This window comes from Lacerta agilis, chromosome 2 (genome assembly GCF_009819535.1).
Source record: "Lacerta agilis isolate rLacAgi1 chromosome 2, rLacAgi1.pri, whole genome shotgun sequence".
Taxonomy (NCBI): domain Eukaryota; kingdom Metazoa; phylum Chordata; class Lepidosauria; order Squamata; family Lacertidae; genus Lacerta; species Lacerta agilis.
In genome coordinates, this window is record NC_046313.1 from 103,231,676 (window position 1) to 103,248,173 (window position 16,498).

Below are 16,498 nucleotides of genomic sequence, written 5' to 3' on the forward strand. Positions count from 1 at the left end.
TACCAGCTGTTGGAAGCCACAGGAGTGAAGAGGAATCTCGCTCAGGTCCTGTTTGCAATTGATCAAATTGTTCAGACGCTTTATCTAACCCAGGGCAACATCCTTACTACAACATAAATGGAGAGGTAACAAAATTATAAAGCCGGGAAGGGTAACCACTTCCCCACCCCCTTTCAAATTAAATCCCTTCTCCAGTGGGTGGAAGATCATTCAGGGGCTGAGCACAGCTCAGTTAGTAGAGCACGAGACTCTTAATCTCAGGGTCCACGTTGGACGAAAACACAGGAGCCAACTTTGGTCCCCCCCCATAAAATATTTGAGGGGGTCGCCTCCCTCCCCAGTTGATAGGCATTGTTGCCGTTCAAACGGTGTTTGCGTGCCATGTCTTGTGACGCGGGATGAGGCCTAACTGGGCTTCCCCAATAATTTATTCCAGTTCTGGGCGAAAGATTCCTGCATTGCTGCTGGGGGTTGGATCCTCGTGGTCCCTTTCCAACTCTGCAATTCTCCAATTTCCCTCCAGCGGTAAGGATCTCCCAGAACGCACCGAAACCGCTCGTCTTCTAGAATGCGCCCAAAGATCTAGAACGCCGACGGAGATTCTTTTTCCACTCTCGGGGGGGGGGGGGGAGACACACATTTTTCCTTCGCGGGAAAACTCGCACGCGCAAGTCGAGAAGAAACATTTTAAGGTAACCGCCGAGGAAACTCCCCTGCGAGCAGCAACAAGCCCAGAAAACAAAAATATAGATATATTCCAGATAGGATCTTTTTTATTTTTTAAAGAGAGCAAGCTCTTCTTCATCCACCTCATCTTTCATCCACACACCCCAAACCCCTCTCGCTGCAAGAGCCACTCGCGATCCCGATCTGGGGGTCCTCGCCCAGCAGAGGGCTCCCCTTCCTGCTGCCAGGCGCCCGAGCTGCGCCCTTCTCTGCCGCCGCTCGCCAGCCCCGCACCGAGAGAGGCGGAGTTTCCTGAGTCAGCCGCCGCTGCACATCCGGATTAAGCTGAAGCGGCTGCTGCTGGTGCTGCTTCTCCTCCTCTACCCCCCCCCCACCCCACAACACGCAGCAGGGACGACCCCCCCGATTTGCAAACTTGCCGGAGCCGCGCTGCAGGTGACCAAAGGCGAGGATCCCCGCGGAGAGGCGAGGGAGGGGCGGCGCGCGGGATCGAGGCCTGGAGCGATTGCCGACTAATTGGCCCTGATCCCTCCTCCCCCCCCTTTCTTTTTTTTGTTTCATGGTGGGAGGTGGGAGGGAAGGGATGGCGAAGCAAAGCCCTTCTGCCGGTTGGGGGGTGGGGTGGGGAGCCCTTTAAAGGGGAGGAGTGGGGGGAGTGATTAAGCCTCGGCCCATTTTGCTGCAGGGGGTGGGTGGGACTGGGAACAAGGGCGAGCGCCAAATTGGCCGTCGGTGGGAGGGAGAGAAAAGGAGACTTATTTCCCTCCCCCCTCCTTGGAAGATCAATGGCCAAATCGAATTGGACTCCTGCGTCCTCCTGCAGTGGAATCGGAGCAAGCAGTTTCCAATCTGTCCCTATAGATTTGGGGGTTAAAGGCCCGGATTTAGTCTTCTGGGTAGCCTCGTAAGCGTGTTGCAGCACGCACAAAAGTTTTAATTTGCAAGCAATCCGGGTTTTCTTTTTTTGTGGTAGCCTCTTAATGGGGCCGAGCGCGTTCTGTTCATCCGCAGGCAGAGACTACCTAGCCCTTTCTTGTGGGTTACTTTAATATGGGGGCGGGGGGGGGAATAAAACAGAGTCCCTGCCCTCTTTTGTACCAGAAGTTACGCCCACCTTTATCATGTTAAGTTTTCTTGCTTGGTATCTAGTCTTCACACTGCTACTGCTTCCAAGAATTATTAGTAATTCTTACAAGATTTTTGAAAAAGAGATTTCTTACATGGCCTTGGAAGTTAAGCTCTCAGGGGCCCTTACGGTATGAGCACAGCAATTTGAAATCTCAGAAATTAACCAGTTTCACATACTGCTGTATTTATGCTTATTGCAATATTATATTTGCACTTTTATTTGGTGTATGAGGTTTTTCAAAAGTTGCTGAGAGTGATGCCTGGCATGCTGCAGGATAGCTCAGTTCCAACAATAAAATTCTATGATTCTATGTTCTGAAGTAGCCAAGTTTGCCTTCTGCTAAAGCGCTAACAGAAGAAATTGGCAAAGTATGAAAACATGCAAACTTTTTTTTTAACCCAATAATGGAATAAGCCATATTAGAAGATGACTTCGAGGAACAGAGCTGGTCTTAGCATAGAGTAAAATAGGTAAAGGTAAAGGGACCCCTGACTGTTAGGTCCAGTCGTGGATGACTCTGGGGTTGCTGCGCTCATCTCGCTTTATTGGCCAAGGGAGCCGGCGTACAGCTTCCGAGTCATGTGGCCATTATGACTAAGCCGCTTCTGGTGAACCAGAGCAGCGCACGGAAACGCCGTTTACCTTCCCGCCAGAGTGGTACCTATTTATCTACTTGCACTTTGATATGCTTTCGAACTGCTAGGTTGGCAGGAGCTGGGACTGAGCAACGAGAGCTCACCCATCGCGGGGATTCGAACCGCCAACCTTCTGAACGGCAAGCCCTAGGCTCTGTGGTTTAGACCACAGCGCCACCCACGTCCCATATACAATAAAATATGGAGGCAAATTTCCAGTTATTCTAGTCTAGGATTTCCCAAACATGGGTCTTCAGTTGTTGTTGGACTATAATTCCCATCATCCCTAACCACTGGTCCTGCTATCTACGGATGATGGGAGTTGTAGTCCAACAACAGCTGGAGACCCAGGTTTGGGAAATCCTAGGGCGCTAACCCCCTGGATGTTTTTGGGCTTCCAGCTCCTATCTGCCCTAGCCAACCTAGGCCAGGGTTGGTGGGAGTTGTAGTTCAGCAACATAGGGTGCACGACCAGTTAGCTACCCCTGCTCAACATTCTAGTCTGTTGTATCAAAATCCACAAAAATGTTGCGCTTCCTTGTGCCCTAAGCTTTCCTGGAAGAGAGCCTGCTTTATCAGGTGATGCCTCTGATGTTGTGGTTTCTGGTTCACGAAAGCTCATGCCTCGCTAAAGCAAATTATGAATAACGAACTTGCAGCACCTTGAACAATATTATTATAAAATAATAAAAATTCCTTCCAGTAGCACCTTAGAGACCAACTGAGTTTGTTCTTGGGATGAGCTTTCGTGTGCATGCACACTTCTTCAGATACACTGAAACGGAAGTCACCAGACCCGTATATATACTGAGAGAGTGAGGAGGGGTATTACTCAGAAGGGTGGTGGGAATGGGGGATTGACTGATAGGTATGGTAAACCTGTTGACGAGTGCTAAGGACTGCACAGATTTCTCTGTTTTTAATCGGCTTTTGAACCCTTGCGGTGTAGGACACAGCACCGTTTGGACTTTATGCCTTGAGTTGCCCTAAATATCTCGAGCTGGACCTTCTGAATGTGAACTGCATAAGGCAGAATTTGCCAACCTGGCGCCCTCCAACTGTCTTAGACCACATCTCTCATCAGCTCCAGCCAACAGGGAGTTGTAGTTCAAAACTCCTGAAGGGAGCCAGTTTGGAGGCAGGGTGGAATCTCTTTAACAGGCGTCACAGTTTCTGGCTGGTTCCCCCCCCCCTTTTTATTTGTGTTTTTTTTTAATTAAAGAAAGCATTCCCTCCTAATCTTGGGAGAGCTAAACTGCAACTGGTCACACACCCTGTTTGTAGGCTCCAATAGCAGATTGCACAAGAAATTAGCAATCCAAATAAGTATTGCCGCTGTGCAAATAAACATGCGCCGGATTGGGTAATAGTTTGTGTGCGGCTCTCCAACCCTTTACCTGCTCTTTATTTTCTCTGCCTTTTGATATTCCACCCTTTTGTATATATATATATATCAAATTAAAATCAGCAAGAGGTCAGCCGGGAGAGTTATTATTCCACAGGGAGTTAGAATCCATCAGCAATATTCATCTGCGAGGTGCTGTTGATGATAAATATTCCTCGTTTCTTCCAAGGGGCTGAGGGTGGAGTGCCTGGTCTCTTTTCCCATTCCACCTCTTCATACCAACCCTGCGAGGTAGGGCAGCTGTGGAGAGTGAGTGACCTGGTCTAGCTCATACTTTGGGTCCCAAGCTGGGATTCAAGCCTAAATCTCGCCAGCCCCGGTTCAGGGGGAAGGACCAAAGGCTGTGTTTTGAATGCAGAAGGTCCCAGTTTCAACCCCCCTGCATCTCTGTGTCAGTATAGAACTGCTTCCTAACACACTGCATACTATATAGTTCTTGCTCTCCAGTTGCTGTGGCTGGCCTGGTGCAGTGAATGTTAAGCTTGGATGTGGGAGATGTGGGTTCAAATCTCTGCTCATCTTCGAAGCTCCCTGATTGGTTTGGGACAGGTCTGTCGTGCGCAGTGTAGCCAATCACAGCCTGCGTAAGCAGCAGATGGGAATCTTCTAGACTGGGAATAGGGAACCTCAGGTCTTCTATATCTATCGTTGGGACTCCCAGCAGCCACAGTCAGGGTGACCAAGGTCCAGGGATGATGGGAATTCTAGTCTCCATCAGCACCTGGCGCACCACAGATTCCCACACACCCCTGTATTAAGAGCGGGCATAGGCAAACTCCGGCCCTCCAGATGTTTTGAGACTACAGTTCCCATCCCCCGTGACCACTGGTCCTGTTAGCTAGGGGTGATGGGAATTGTAGTTCCAAAACATCTGGAGGGCCGGATTTTGCCTATGCCTGATTAAGAGGATCAAACCATCCGCTTCCTGGTCTGCAAAACAACAGGGTCCTGTCATGCAGCTAAAAGATTCCAATATATGGTAGGGTTTTTTTTGGGGGGGGGGGGTGGTACTGAGGGGATGGAGAATGGTAAGCTGCACAGACCTTGAAGAGGAGAAGGCCCAGAATTTGTGACCCAGTGAGCTTTAAAAATGAAATTTTCAAATTCACATGACCTCTGGATTTGGAAGGCGAAATAAGAAAAGACTTGGGACAGCTTTTATGACTTGAAGAGAGCTGCAGAAATTCCTTAGCAAAAGCCACAGTGCAGAGAATATGAGCAGATAAAAGGTTTAGCTAGACACTGTTTTTTTTTGGGTGGGGGGGAACTCGGTGGCCCCACCTTTGTGGAATTAGACAGGAATTTCTGAGACCTTTTCCCGCTCCCTGTAGAACCACAATCTCCAGGGTTTCTTGTTGGGAAGGGGGGGGGGGAATGGCTGTTGAATTAGTATAAGCCCAGTAGTGTAAACATCCTTAAAGAGCAGTGAAGCCTTTTCTGTATTGAATCTGGCCGCCATGGAAACCAGGAACAGTCCAATGAGATGGATGCCTGCAAAAGGGCCAGAGCTTTGCAAGCACTTCAACAATGGGGCATGGGCAGTGGGCGGCTTTTTCAATGTAGTAGAAATTTTCTCCGTGCATTAAGTGGTTTAGCTTGGGGTTTCCACCCCCCCCTTCCTGCCCCAACATTCCTCCCCTTATCAGACTCATGCACTATGTTGCGGTTGCACTGTCCTGAGTTGCCAGGCCAATGCAGCATTCGGCTACTTAAGGGTTTTCGTTTCTTATAAAATAAATAAACCATTTAATGTTTTGTACGCTGCTTTCCCCACGGTGGAGCTGAGTTCCAAAAGCCTCCCAAGAAAACAAGCCATTATATTTTTTTTTTTTAAAAAACAACAACAGCATCTCCTAATACGAGAGAAAGATGCACTTGTGGAAGCACAGTAAAGGAATCTGAATAGCAAAGACCCAAATCCAAGTTGGTCACATTGTAATAATAATAATAATAATAATAATAATAATTTATTATTTATACCCCGGCCATCTGGCCGGGTCTCCCCAGCCACTCTGGGCGGCCTCCAACAGATACCAAAATACAATACAGAGTCACAAATTAAAAACTTCCCTAAACAGGGCTGCCTTCAGATGTCTTCTAAAAGTCAGATAGTTGTTTATTTCCTTGACATCTGATGGGAGGGTGTTCCACAGGGCGGGCGCCACTACCAAGAAGACCCTCTTCCTGGTTCCCTGTAACCTCACTTCTTGCAGTGAGGGAACCGCCAGAAGGCCCTCGGCACTGGATCTCAGTGTCCGGGCTGAATGATGGGGGTGGAGACGCTCCTTCAGGTATACAGGACCGAGGCCGTTTAGGGCTTTAAAGGTCAACACCAACACTTTGAATTGTGCTCGGAAATGTACTGGGAGCCAATGCAGATCTCTCAGGACCGGTGTTATGTGGTCCCGGCGGCCACTCCCAGTCACCAGTCTAGCTGCCGCATTCTGGATTAATTGCAGTTTCCGGGTCACCTTCAAAGGTAGCCCCACGTAGAGCGCATTGGGATGTATGTCGGGAATGTCAATGGAAAGAACGTCCAGCGAACCACCCCATCTCTCACCTTGGGTGCAAATGCTTCCTTCGTGGGTGAGAGAAAGGAGGAGGTCCTAAAAACAGGCTCTCAGCTTAGGGTGCCAGCAATCTCTTTTCTCGCCCACTGCAGCCAGCTAAGCAACAGGCAAAATGAAAGCTTTCCAACCTGGCATGCATCACCCACTTCCCTCCTGTCTCCTGTCTGGGGTTGTTCCAGAGGAACAGGACTCTCTCACCCTGGAGAATGAAACTATCTCCTTCTCCCTCTGCTGGTGCCCCCCTCCCCCTAGCAGCAGTATTTTAATTGGAGGTGTTTGGTGTGAAGAAACAATTGCAAAAACATCCCCCCCCCCCAATCTGAACGTTGAATCAGAATCTGTCAAGGTGTATCTTCCTGGCATAAGTTGGGTACAGTGGCTGGTGGCATGTCAAGAGCCATTCCTGGTGGAGGTTTCCTTCCCTTTGGATGTTTAGGGAAGTATGAAAATATCAAAGCCCCGATAGATTGCAACGTGAGACGGGGCCTTTTCTGCAGCAGCACCCTCAGCTGTGAAATTGCCTTTCAGAAGGAGGCAGCTAGAGCCACATCCCTCACGCTGTATAGGCAGGCGGTGAAAACAGCCTTGTTCAGCATGGCTTTTTGATGGTTTGCTCCTTTGAAGCCTTGAGTCTTTGATTTTTGTTAAAAGTGGGCGTTTTCCAGTTTAGTTTTTTGCTACTTTATGCAAAACTCGTTGGGGTCGGAGACTGGTATAAGACAGTTTAATAAATAAATTGGGTTGCAGCCCATGCTAGTCCTACTCAGAGTAGACCCACTGAACCATATGAACATCAATTCCAATGGGTCTACTCTTGAGTAGGACTCACTTGGATCCCACTTGTGTGGTGGTTGTGGGGGGGGGGGGAGAGATCCCACAGGCCTACACTCTGTTAGAGGCTGGGGGTGGGGTTGGCTTCCACTGTTGGAATTCTGGCTATGGGTGAGTTTGTAGAGCATATTTATACAGATCATAGAATTGTAGAGTTGGAGGGGACCCCGAGGGTCATCCAGTCCAACCCCCTGCAATGCAGGAATCTCAACGAAAGCATCAATGGCAGATGTGTATGTGTGTTTATTTTTGAAAAGGTCCTACATCTAGACCTGACAATTAAGGTGTGCTGGAAGTACCCGTTTGCCAAATTCCAGCTTTTCAATTTGTTGTAAAAACACCTTAATTTGGTACTTTCGTGGGCCTCTCAGAATAGCAATGCTATGTGCGCATATAACACTTCTTATCATGCCTGTGAAAGAAGGCAGGGAATATATTTAAAACCTGCAGAGGTTGCAACACTGTGTACTGAATCCAGCATAAAGGCCTTTAACCAGGCTCTCTCATCTTGTCCATTAACTTGCTGTTGGCTGGTGATTTTCTGAAGCAATCAGACCAGGAAAGAAACCTGTTGCTTCTCCTGCTAATCTTCTCTAAGGCATAGCAGGGGGCCCGGGGGGGGGGGGGGTGGAGGGAGACCTGTGGTCCTCTGAATGGATGCCTTTGGACCCCCAAGTCCCACCAGCCCCCAGCCAGCACGGCCAATGGTCTGAGATAATGGGAGATGTTGTTTAATGGTATCCAGAGCGTCGCAGCTATGCCACCCCTAAGTAGAAGAAGAAGAGTTTGGATTTGATATCTTGCTTTATCACTACCCGAAGGAGTCTCCAAGCGGCTAACATTCTCCTTTCCCTTCCTCCTCCCCCACAACAAACACTCTGTGAGGTGATTGGGGCTGAGAGAATTCAGAGAAGTGTGACTAGCCCAAGGTCACCCAGCAGCTGCATGTGGAGGAGAGGAGACGCGAACCCGGTTCACCAGATTACAAGTCTGCTGCTCTTAACCACTACACCACACTGGAAAGTAGTACATTCCAATAAAGAGGCAGATGTTGAATGGGTTTCATTTGTTGTTGGTAGGTGCTGCTGGATTCCTGAGAGCTGACTCTTTCTGCCATGGAGCCATGGGTGTACCTGGACCCCCGTCAGAGGGCACTATATCGAGATGTCATGCAGGAGAGCTACGAGACGCTGATGTCTCTGGGTGAGGATCCCATTTCCCTTCCGCTTTGTATCTCCTCTTCCGTTCGTACTTGGTTTTTATCCTCTCTTCTTTTTTTTTGCACGCTATAAAGATGACCTCTCCATCCCCTTAGCCTCCCCTGAACAGCAGCTATCACTGATAACATGTTCAGGGAAGTGGCTCTTCGTTCTGAAAAAGCGAAAAAAAAGCAATGGGAAGCTCCCAGGAAGGGAGGGGAAAAGCTGCAAGAGACCCTCAGACAGTGCCGGATTTACATATAAGCTAAACAAGCTATAGCTTATGGCCCCACTCTCTTGTGCCCCCCCCCCAAAAAAAATTTAAAGGAAAAAAACACTGGATTTACATTTCCAAAATATAAGATAAAAAACAAATAAAATAAAACCTACATACAGCAACAGTGTTTTGTTTGGTGTAGGCTCCTATGATGTAAGTGATGGGCCCCGCCTGCTAGCCTGCTCCCTAAAATATCACTGGTTTGCTCATTTCTATATATAGGGTGCCTACATTCTGCATGTGCAAATGGCTTCAGATACCTATTAGGTCCATAAATTACCATATAGCATATATTCAACACAAAAACAGCGACAATTTGTTGTAGACAAAGGACAGCTGGACATATAAAGGGCCCCATTACCTTCAGTAGCTTAGGGCCTCATCAAACCTAAATCCAGCCATGCCCTCAGACTCCTTATTCTTAGATTAGAATGGTCTGAGAGATTCGGCAATTGGACTCATAGCAGACGCAAGATATCATATGTGCTGTCAGCCCCCCAGAGTGACTGGGGAAACCCAGCCAGATGGGTGGGGTATAAATAAATTTATTATTATTATTATTATTATTATTATTATGATGATGAATCAGAAATGTATCAGGTTACAGTTTATAGTCACAGTTGCACGCGTTTTAAATTCCCAGGTAGCAAATGAAGAGCTTGGCTGGGAAAAAGACACGCAGTTTTCCCACCTCGAGGAGCAAATGGGGTACAAGCGCAACATTTCAGATAGTGAGGTTCCGACCCCAGTCTTCTAAGCACCCAGCTCACCATTTGACAGGAGCTCCTCCCGCCTTGCCGTAGTCTAGGGAACCTGTTGGTTTTGCATTGATCGCGCGGCATTCCTCCCTAGGTAATAACATTCCAAATAGGCTGAAACCCTGGCAGGTCCGAAACCTGTCGAACAGGCCGCATAAGCCCAGACGTGTGTGCTTAGTCCCTCCCTGCACAACGACAACAACAACTCTCGCTTGCTTTGATGCAACGTGAGGCGTACGAGGACTTCAGTCAGACCTCTCCCCCAGTTGTTCTGCCCGACTTGAACAGGGAGTTCGGAAAACCGCCCCCCCCCAGCCTAGGGATGAGGATCCTGTTCCGACTCCCCAGATGTTGATGGAGACTGCATCTTTCCATCATCTCTGACCACAGGCCATGCTGGAGTGGGTGGGAGCCCAGGTGGGGGGGGGGAGCTCAATTCTCCCCCTCTTGCAGTCCTTTCGCTTAATTCCCAGAGTTAATACCCGAGTGAAAAATGACCTCCGTAAAGTCTGTGGTTACGTTCCAGGCTCAAGGATCCGGCTTCTATCAGCAGCATCTTCAGGGTTTCAGTGTCAGCAAGAAGTTGTTCCAGGAGCCTTGGCTGAGATTCCTGCATGGCAGTGGGTTGGACTAGATGACTCTTGGCGGGGTTGGTGGGGGGGGGGAACCTTCCAGCTCTACAGTTCTATAAGCCTAACTTGTCAGGACTCAGGAGCTGAGCCAGTGCATGCCAGGACAGTGTCAATACAGGGGAAGGATACCTTTCTTTGGTAATGTGGAAGCACAGAAAGGTGGACCTTGGCTCCCCCGCTTCCCAGGCTGGCTTCCACACCTCACCTGCGCCAGGACACCCAAGACAACCTGCGTCGGGTTTGCAATCCCATACAACACTCGTGGAAGATGCCGCTGCGGTGAAGCACAGCTGTCAACCCTCCCTGCTGTTTCCCAATGCTATAATAAGGGAATTTCCCGCAAAAAACGGGAAAGGTTGACAGCTATGAAGTATGGATAGGGCTGGGGGTGTTGAGTGGCTCAGCGTCTCGGTTTTTTATCCCCCTTCTGGGCCTGCTGATGCAGAAGCAAGTTCCGCTTTTGTGGGGCTTGCTTTTTGCAAGCGCCAGTTGCAGCTGCAGGCAGAGCAAGAAGCTGCTGTGAGATCCGCAGGACCCTTTTAAGATGGATGTTGTCCTGTGTGAAATGTACGGTGCTCCACAGGGCCGTCTCAAAGGGATTGTGCGCCCTGGCGCGACGATCCCTCGGCGCCCCCGGTGGGCCGCCTCTCCGCCCACCTCCCTCCCGCGCTGGCCGCCCCTCGGGAGGGGGGGGTGGGCGAGTGGGGGATGGGGGCGTGGCGCTGCAAGCCGGCCACCCTCCGGCGCCCCAGCTGGAGCGCTGGGAAGGGCGCGCAAAGCCCCACGCTGCTCCAGCGCCACGTCCATCATCCCCCGAGGGGCGGCCAGCGCGGGAGTGAGGCGGGCGAGCGGGGGATGAGGGGCGTGGCGCTGGAGCTTACTATCTAAGCTGAGTTTCTGTAGTGTAGTGGTTATCACGTTCGCCTCACACGCGAAAGGTCCCCGGTTCGAAACCGGGCAGAAACAGCTTTACACATATCTACTATCTAAGCCAGCCTTTCTCAAGCTCAGGTCCCCAGTTTTAGGTGGTTTTTTTTTGAACTACAACTCCTATCATCCCTGACCGCTGGCCATGTTGGCTAGGAATGATGGGAGTTGTGGTCCAGCGACATTCAGGAATGCAAGGTTGAGAAAAGGCTGATCTAAATGGTTATAACCCAATAAAAATTGGAGAAGCCTCTCTTTCTGTTCAGCATTAAACAAAGCACTTTTTACTCACTTGGCATAACACAGAACCTCTTCACTTGGCATGTAAACTTGGGGGTGGGGGGAAGTACCCTATACTTTCTGCAACCCTTTAAGGATGCAGCTTTCTCTGGCCATCAAGGCTTCCATAGCACCTGGAACCAATTTGCCGGCATGATTCCACAACTGTGCTGAGAAATCAAGCACAGGTTCCTCCTTTAGCTCCTATTACTATTCTCGCCGCTTGACGATCCATCTGGCTTTCTTTTCTAATAAGAAACTGGCCATTTAATGCCTTTGTTTCCCAGCTCTTTCCCCAATTTTCTGCCCGTGGATCACCCTACATCCCTGCTGTTACCCACAGAGATTTGGAGACAGTTTGCATTTCCTTTCCCTTGGGGGCATGGGGTGGGAGGGTCCTGTAGGGCTAAGAGATTGTGCACTTGAGAAAGGAGCCTGGGTTTGTGTTAAAAAGAGTCCTTTAAGCACCTTGGCTTGCTTCTCCATATGCCCCAGGGGATGCTCTTTAAAGACCCCACCCACAAAGAGAGTAAGTGCCCCTTTCCAGCCAATAAATTGCCCTACTCCCTCCCTCAGCTGCCTCCCTGAGAGGAAGTTGGAGGAGGGAGGAAGGCTGCTTCAATGGAGGCAAGGAACAGAGGGGCTGAGATTCCAGTTTTATTCTTCCCTGCTCTCCCTGGTGAGTATTTGTTTTTTGGAATTGGGTAGGTTTTGCCAGCTGTGTTCTTTAGCTGTCCTCTCCTAATTCCTTTGCCCACCCTCCTCACTCTTGCTCCTTTTCCCACGTTGCCAGAGTCCCAATTTCCTACAACCTCACATGTTTCATCTTCATAAGGAGCTAAGATGAGCTCTGCTGGATCGCATCTTGTCCAGCATCCTGTTCTAACATGGGCCAACCAGATGCTTCCTTTTCTTTTAGTCCCTGGGGGGGGGCACCATCTTGGGCCGCATTTGCACTGCGCCTTCTGGGAGCTGTAGTTTGCGAAGGGTGCTGGGAGCTGTTAAAAGAGACCCCTATTCCCCTCCCGGTGCTATAGTTCCCAGAGTGGTTCAGCCGGCAACCCATCCTCCCAGGGAACTCTGGGAATTGTAGTTCTGTGAAGAGAATAGTGCCCCCCCATAACAACTCTCAGCACCCTTAACAAACTACAGTTCCTGGAATCATTGGGGTGGGGGGAGCCACACCTGTTTAAAGCGGTATCATAGTGCTTTAAATATATGGAGTGCTTGTGGCTTTAATTACCCTCCCAGGGACTTTTGTGCCATCGCCTTCACCCCATTTCTTCCTACACCCTAAAGCTCCTTTCTTGGTCACCCTGAGCCTACTCTGTCCCATTCGTTTTCGCTTTTCCTGTGCTGCAAGGTGCCAGTCTCTTCTGAGTCCCCCTGCCCTTATTTTTGTCCAGAGTTCCAGAACTCCTTTATGCCAGTCTTAGCATCCCAGACATTTTGTGTGTGGAGTTTTTTGTGCCTGTTCCTTGATGTAGATCAGCTGTGGGGTGCCTTTGGCCTTCCAGATGTTGCTGAACTGCAGCTCCCACTACGCCTGGCTGTGAGCTAGGTTTGCTGGGGCTGATGGGAGTTGTAGTTGAGCAACATCTGGAAGGCCAAAGGTTCCCCCAAAACTGATAGAGATGGTTGATTGCGACAATTCTGTTTTTAATGCAGTGGAACGGGGAAAGACATAAGTTTTGCAAACCACTCTCAGGTTTTTTTTTACCATCAGGCGGTATGTAGACCTGAAATAAGATAAATAAAATTACTATTATATGGCACAACTATAGCACTTCATATGTTGGAGAGCTGTGGACTTAACCACCTCTTCTGTTTCCTTATCACATAAGCCCATCCCTTTCTTCCTGTTGTTATTAAAGTGCCTGTAATGCTTCACAAAAATAAAATACTTTGCCTGAAGCCTTTTAAAATAGACACTTGGGAGAAAATTAATTAAAGTGGAAGTAACCCTTTTTTACACTCGCCCTGTCACCATGACTTTTTAGTGTTAAGGTTGAGTTTATATCCTGATTCCAAAAGCAATTTTTATTTCTTACATTTATATGTCATTGTCTCCTCCAAGGAGCTCGGAAATGGCCAATGTGTTTCTTTCTTCTCGTTTTGTCCTCACAACGACCCTGTGAGGTAGGTTAGGGAGGGAGAGGGGGAGAGAGATTGGCCAAAGGTTATGCCAGTGAGCTTCATGGCCGAATGGGGATTTGAACCCTGTTCCACGACACCTAACAACCTGCACTCCCCTCCAAGCAGCTTACAAAAAAAGTCCAGATGCTATTAATACAGCCTTTCTAAACCTTGGGTCCCTGGACATTGTTGGACTACAGTTCCCATCATTCCCAGCCAGCATGGCCATTGGTCAGGGATGATGGGAGTTGTAGTTCAAAAACATCTGGGGACCCAAGGTTGTGAAAGGTAAGATAATGCAAAGGCTAAAGACACCCGGCTGCTGTTTTTTAAAATTGTAGCAGTCAGAATTTCATGTGTTTACCTGTAAAATTGGGTAGGAATAAAGGGAACTAATTGCCCATGTCAGAAGGTGTAAACTGCTAATGGGTTAGTTGATTGATGCTTTACAACTAAGGTGTGACTTGGCTGATTTTACAGTTGCCATGTTAATGCTTGTCCTGCATTCCTTTGTAGCAACTTACAGATAGCTTATTCTGTAGAGCACCAGATTCTAAATCTCATGGCCATGGGTTCAAGGCTCACATTTGACAAAATATTCCTGCATTTCAGGGGGCTGGAATAGATGACCCTTGGGGTCCCTTCCAACTGTACAGTTCTTTTTTTAAAAAAAATAATTATGCTTTTCAGGTTTATACATTTCACTAATTTTACAATCACGTTAACATTTCAGAGCTTGACTTCCTCCCCCCTCTTTCTGCGGTTCCTTAAATTTATTTTTAATATCTTCTGCCTCCCTATTCAAATTAACTTAATTTGCTCATTTATGTGGGATGTAATCCTCAACGTTCCCACAATTTATTCATCTACCTTTAAAAACATACTCTTATTACAAAACAGCAGGTTATTACAATAATCCTGCCAGTCATCTTACCTGTTTACAAATTGTCTGTAAATATTCAATAAACCATTTCCGTTCTTTTATTTTTTTTTAAAAAAGAAGTTTGTTATCTTGATTTCTTATTCTTCCAGTATCCAACTGTACAGTTCTACAATTCTACGGAGGGGGGAATGCTACATGTCAAGCACAATCAATAGGTGTTACTCTGTTATATAAATTCACACGTTTTGGCCTTCCTAAGCTGGTTCCCTTGTTTTCCAGCTGCAGACAAGCTGCTGAACAGTAACAACAATGAAGAGGAGGAAGAGGAGGAGGACGATGAAGAGGAGGAGGACGAAGGGCCCGAGGAGCTGCGGCCAGGCACCTCTCAAAGCACCCCCAGGCGAGTCAAGCCCGTGGTGCACCGCGCACCGCCCAAGCAGCCACCGCCGCCGCCACCACCTCCACCCAAGATCATCCCGGTGGTGAAGAAGGACAAAGCAACTCAACGAGGGCATGCGCTAAAGAAAAGCCTGGAGAGCCGCTGCTCGGACTGCACGAGGAGCCTGCATGCGCCGCCCCGGGGCCGCCAGCGGAGCGAGGCCAACGCCGCGCGGGAGAAGCCCTTCCAGTGCTCGGACTGCGGCAAGAGCTTCATCTGGAGCTCCCACCTGGAGCGCCACCGCCGGATGCACACGGGCGAGAAGCCCTTCAAGTGCCTCAACTGCGGCGAGGCCTACAGCCAGAACTTCCACCTGCTGCAGCACCGCTGCTCGCAGCTGATCGAGAAGCCCTTCAAGTGCCCCGAGTGCGGGAAGCGCTTTGCGCAGAGCTCGGCCCTGGAGAACCACCGCAAGGGCCACACGGCGGAGAAGCCCCACAAGTGCGCCGACTGCGGCAAGTGCTTCATCTGGGCCTCCCACCTGGAGCGGCACCGGCGGGTCCACACGGGCGAGCGGCCCTTCAAGTGCCCCGAGTGCGGGGAGACCTACAGCCAGAGCGCCCACCTGGCCAAGCACCGGCGCAACCACATGGGCGAGCGGCCCTACAACTGCCCGGCCTGCTGGCGGAGCTACGCGCTCATCTCGGAGCTGGAGGAGCACAAGAAGACCCACCTGGGCTGCGAGGACTGCGGCAAGGTGTACCGCAGCCGCCAGACGCTGATGCGCCACCAGAGGGGCCACCACCGCGAGCGCACGCACCTGTGCGAGGAGTGCGGCAAGGGCTTCGTGTGGGCCTCGCACCTGGAGCGCCACCGCCGCGTCCACACGGGCGAGCGGCCCTTCCCCTGCCCCACCTGCGGGGAGAAGTTCGCCCAGAAGGTGCACCTGCTTCAGCACAACAAGACACACTCGCACGCCCGGCCCTACAAGTGCGGCGACTGCGACAAGCGCTTCGGCGACAGCTCGGCCTTCCTTGCGCACCAGCGGGGCCACGCCATGGAGAAGAACCACAAGTGCCAGTACTGCGGGAAGAGCTTCGCCTGGAGCTCCCACCTGGAGAGGCACCAGCGCATCCACACGGGCGAGAAGCCCTACAAGTGCCCCGACTGCCCCGAGCACTTCAGCCAGACCTCTCAGCTCTTCAAGCACCAGCGCAGCCACGTGGGGAAGCGGCCCTACAAGTGCAGCGAGTGCGGGAGGAGCTTCGGCACCACCCTGGAGGTCATCATCCACCAGCGCACCCACTTCGGGACCAAGCCGTACCGCTGCTCCAACTGTGGGAAGGGTTTCACGCGGCGAGCCAACCTGCTGAAGCATCAGAGGAGCCACTCGAAGGAGAGCCCCTAAAAAATAAAAAATAAAACGGAAGAAGGGGCGCAAGAGAAGCAGGGAAGGGGGGGGAGAGACGGGAGACGCGCTTCCTCTCCCTCCTTTTACCAAACAAGTCTAGGAAGAGGAATCCCTTTTGTACATTCTGCTTAACGGGGGAAGCGACGGCGCAGCTCTCGCGGCGGCCCCGGATGATCTGCACGTGGTTGAGGAATTATTTCGGGGGTTGGGGTGGGTGGGGGAAAAAGAGAATTGAAAAGAAACACGCGACCGCAGCATATAAGCGAAGAGATTGTAGACACGCACCTCGACAGCGAGGGGGGGAAAAGAGGTTTTTGGAAAAGAAGGCCTGTTGAGGTGAAAACCTAGTAACCATGTCCA

The 16,498-nt window shown here is 50.1% G+C and overlaps 1 protein-coding gene and 1 non-coding gene across 2 annotated transcripts; both read left to right on the forward strand.

Annotated features, from left to right (window-relative positions):
* Positions 1–1,036: 1,036 nt before the first annotated feature.
* On the forward strand, positions 1,037–16,156 carry LOC117042032 (zinc finger protein CKR1-like). The gene is made up of 3 exons (XM_033141476.1): positions 1,037–1,122; positions 8,337–8,460; positions 14,628–16,156. The coding sequence occupies exons 2-3, from the start codon at positions 8,373–8,375 to the stop codon at positions 16,133–16,135; spliced, it is 1,596 nt and encodes a 531-aa protein (XP_032997367.1). The 5' UTR covers positions 1,037–1,122; positions 8,337–8,372; the 3' UTR covers positions 16,136–16,156.
* Positions 11,017–11,089, forward strand: TRNAV-CAC. The gene has a single exon. It is a non-coding gene; the product is annotated as a tRNA-Val (tRNA).
* Positions 16,157–16,498: the final 342 nt, after the last annotated feature.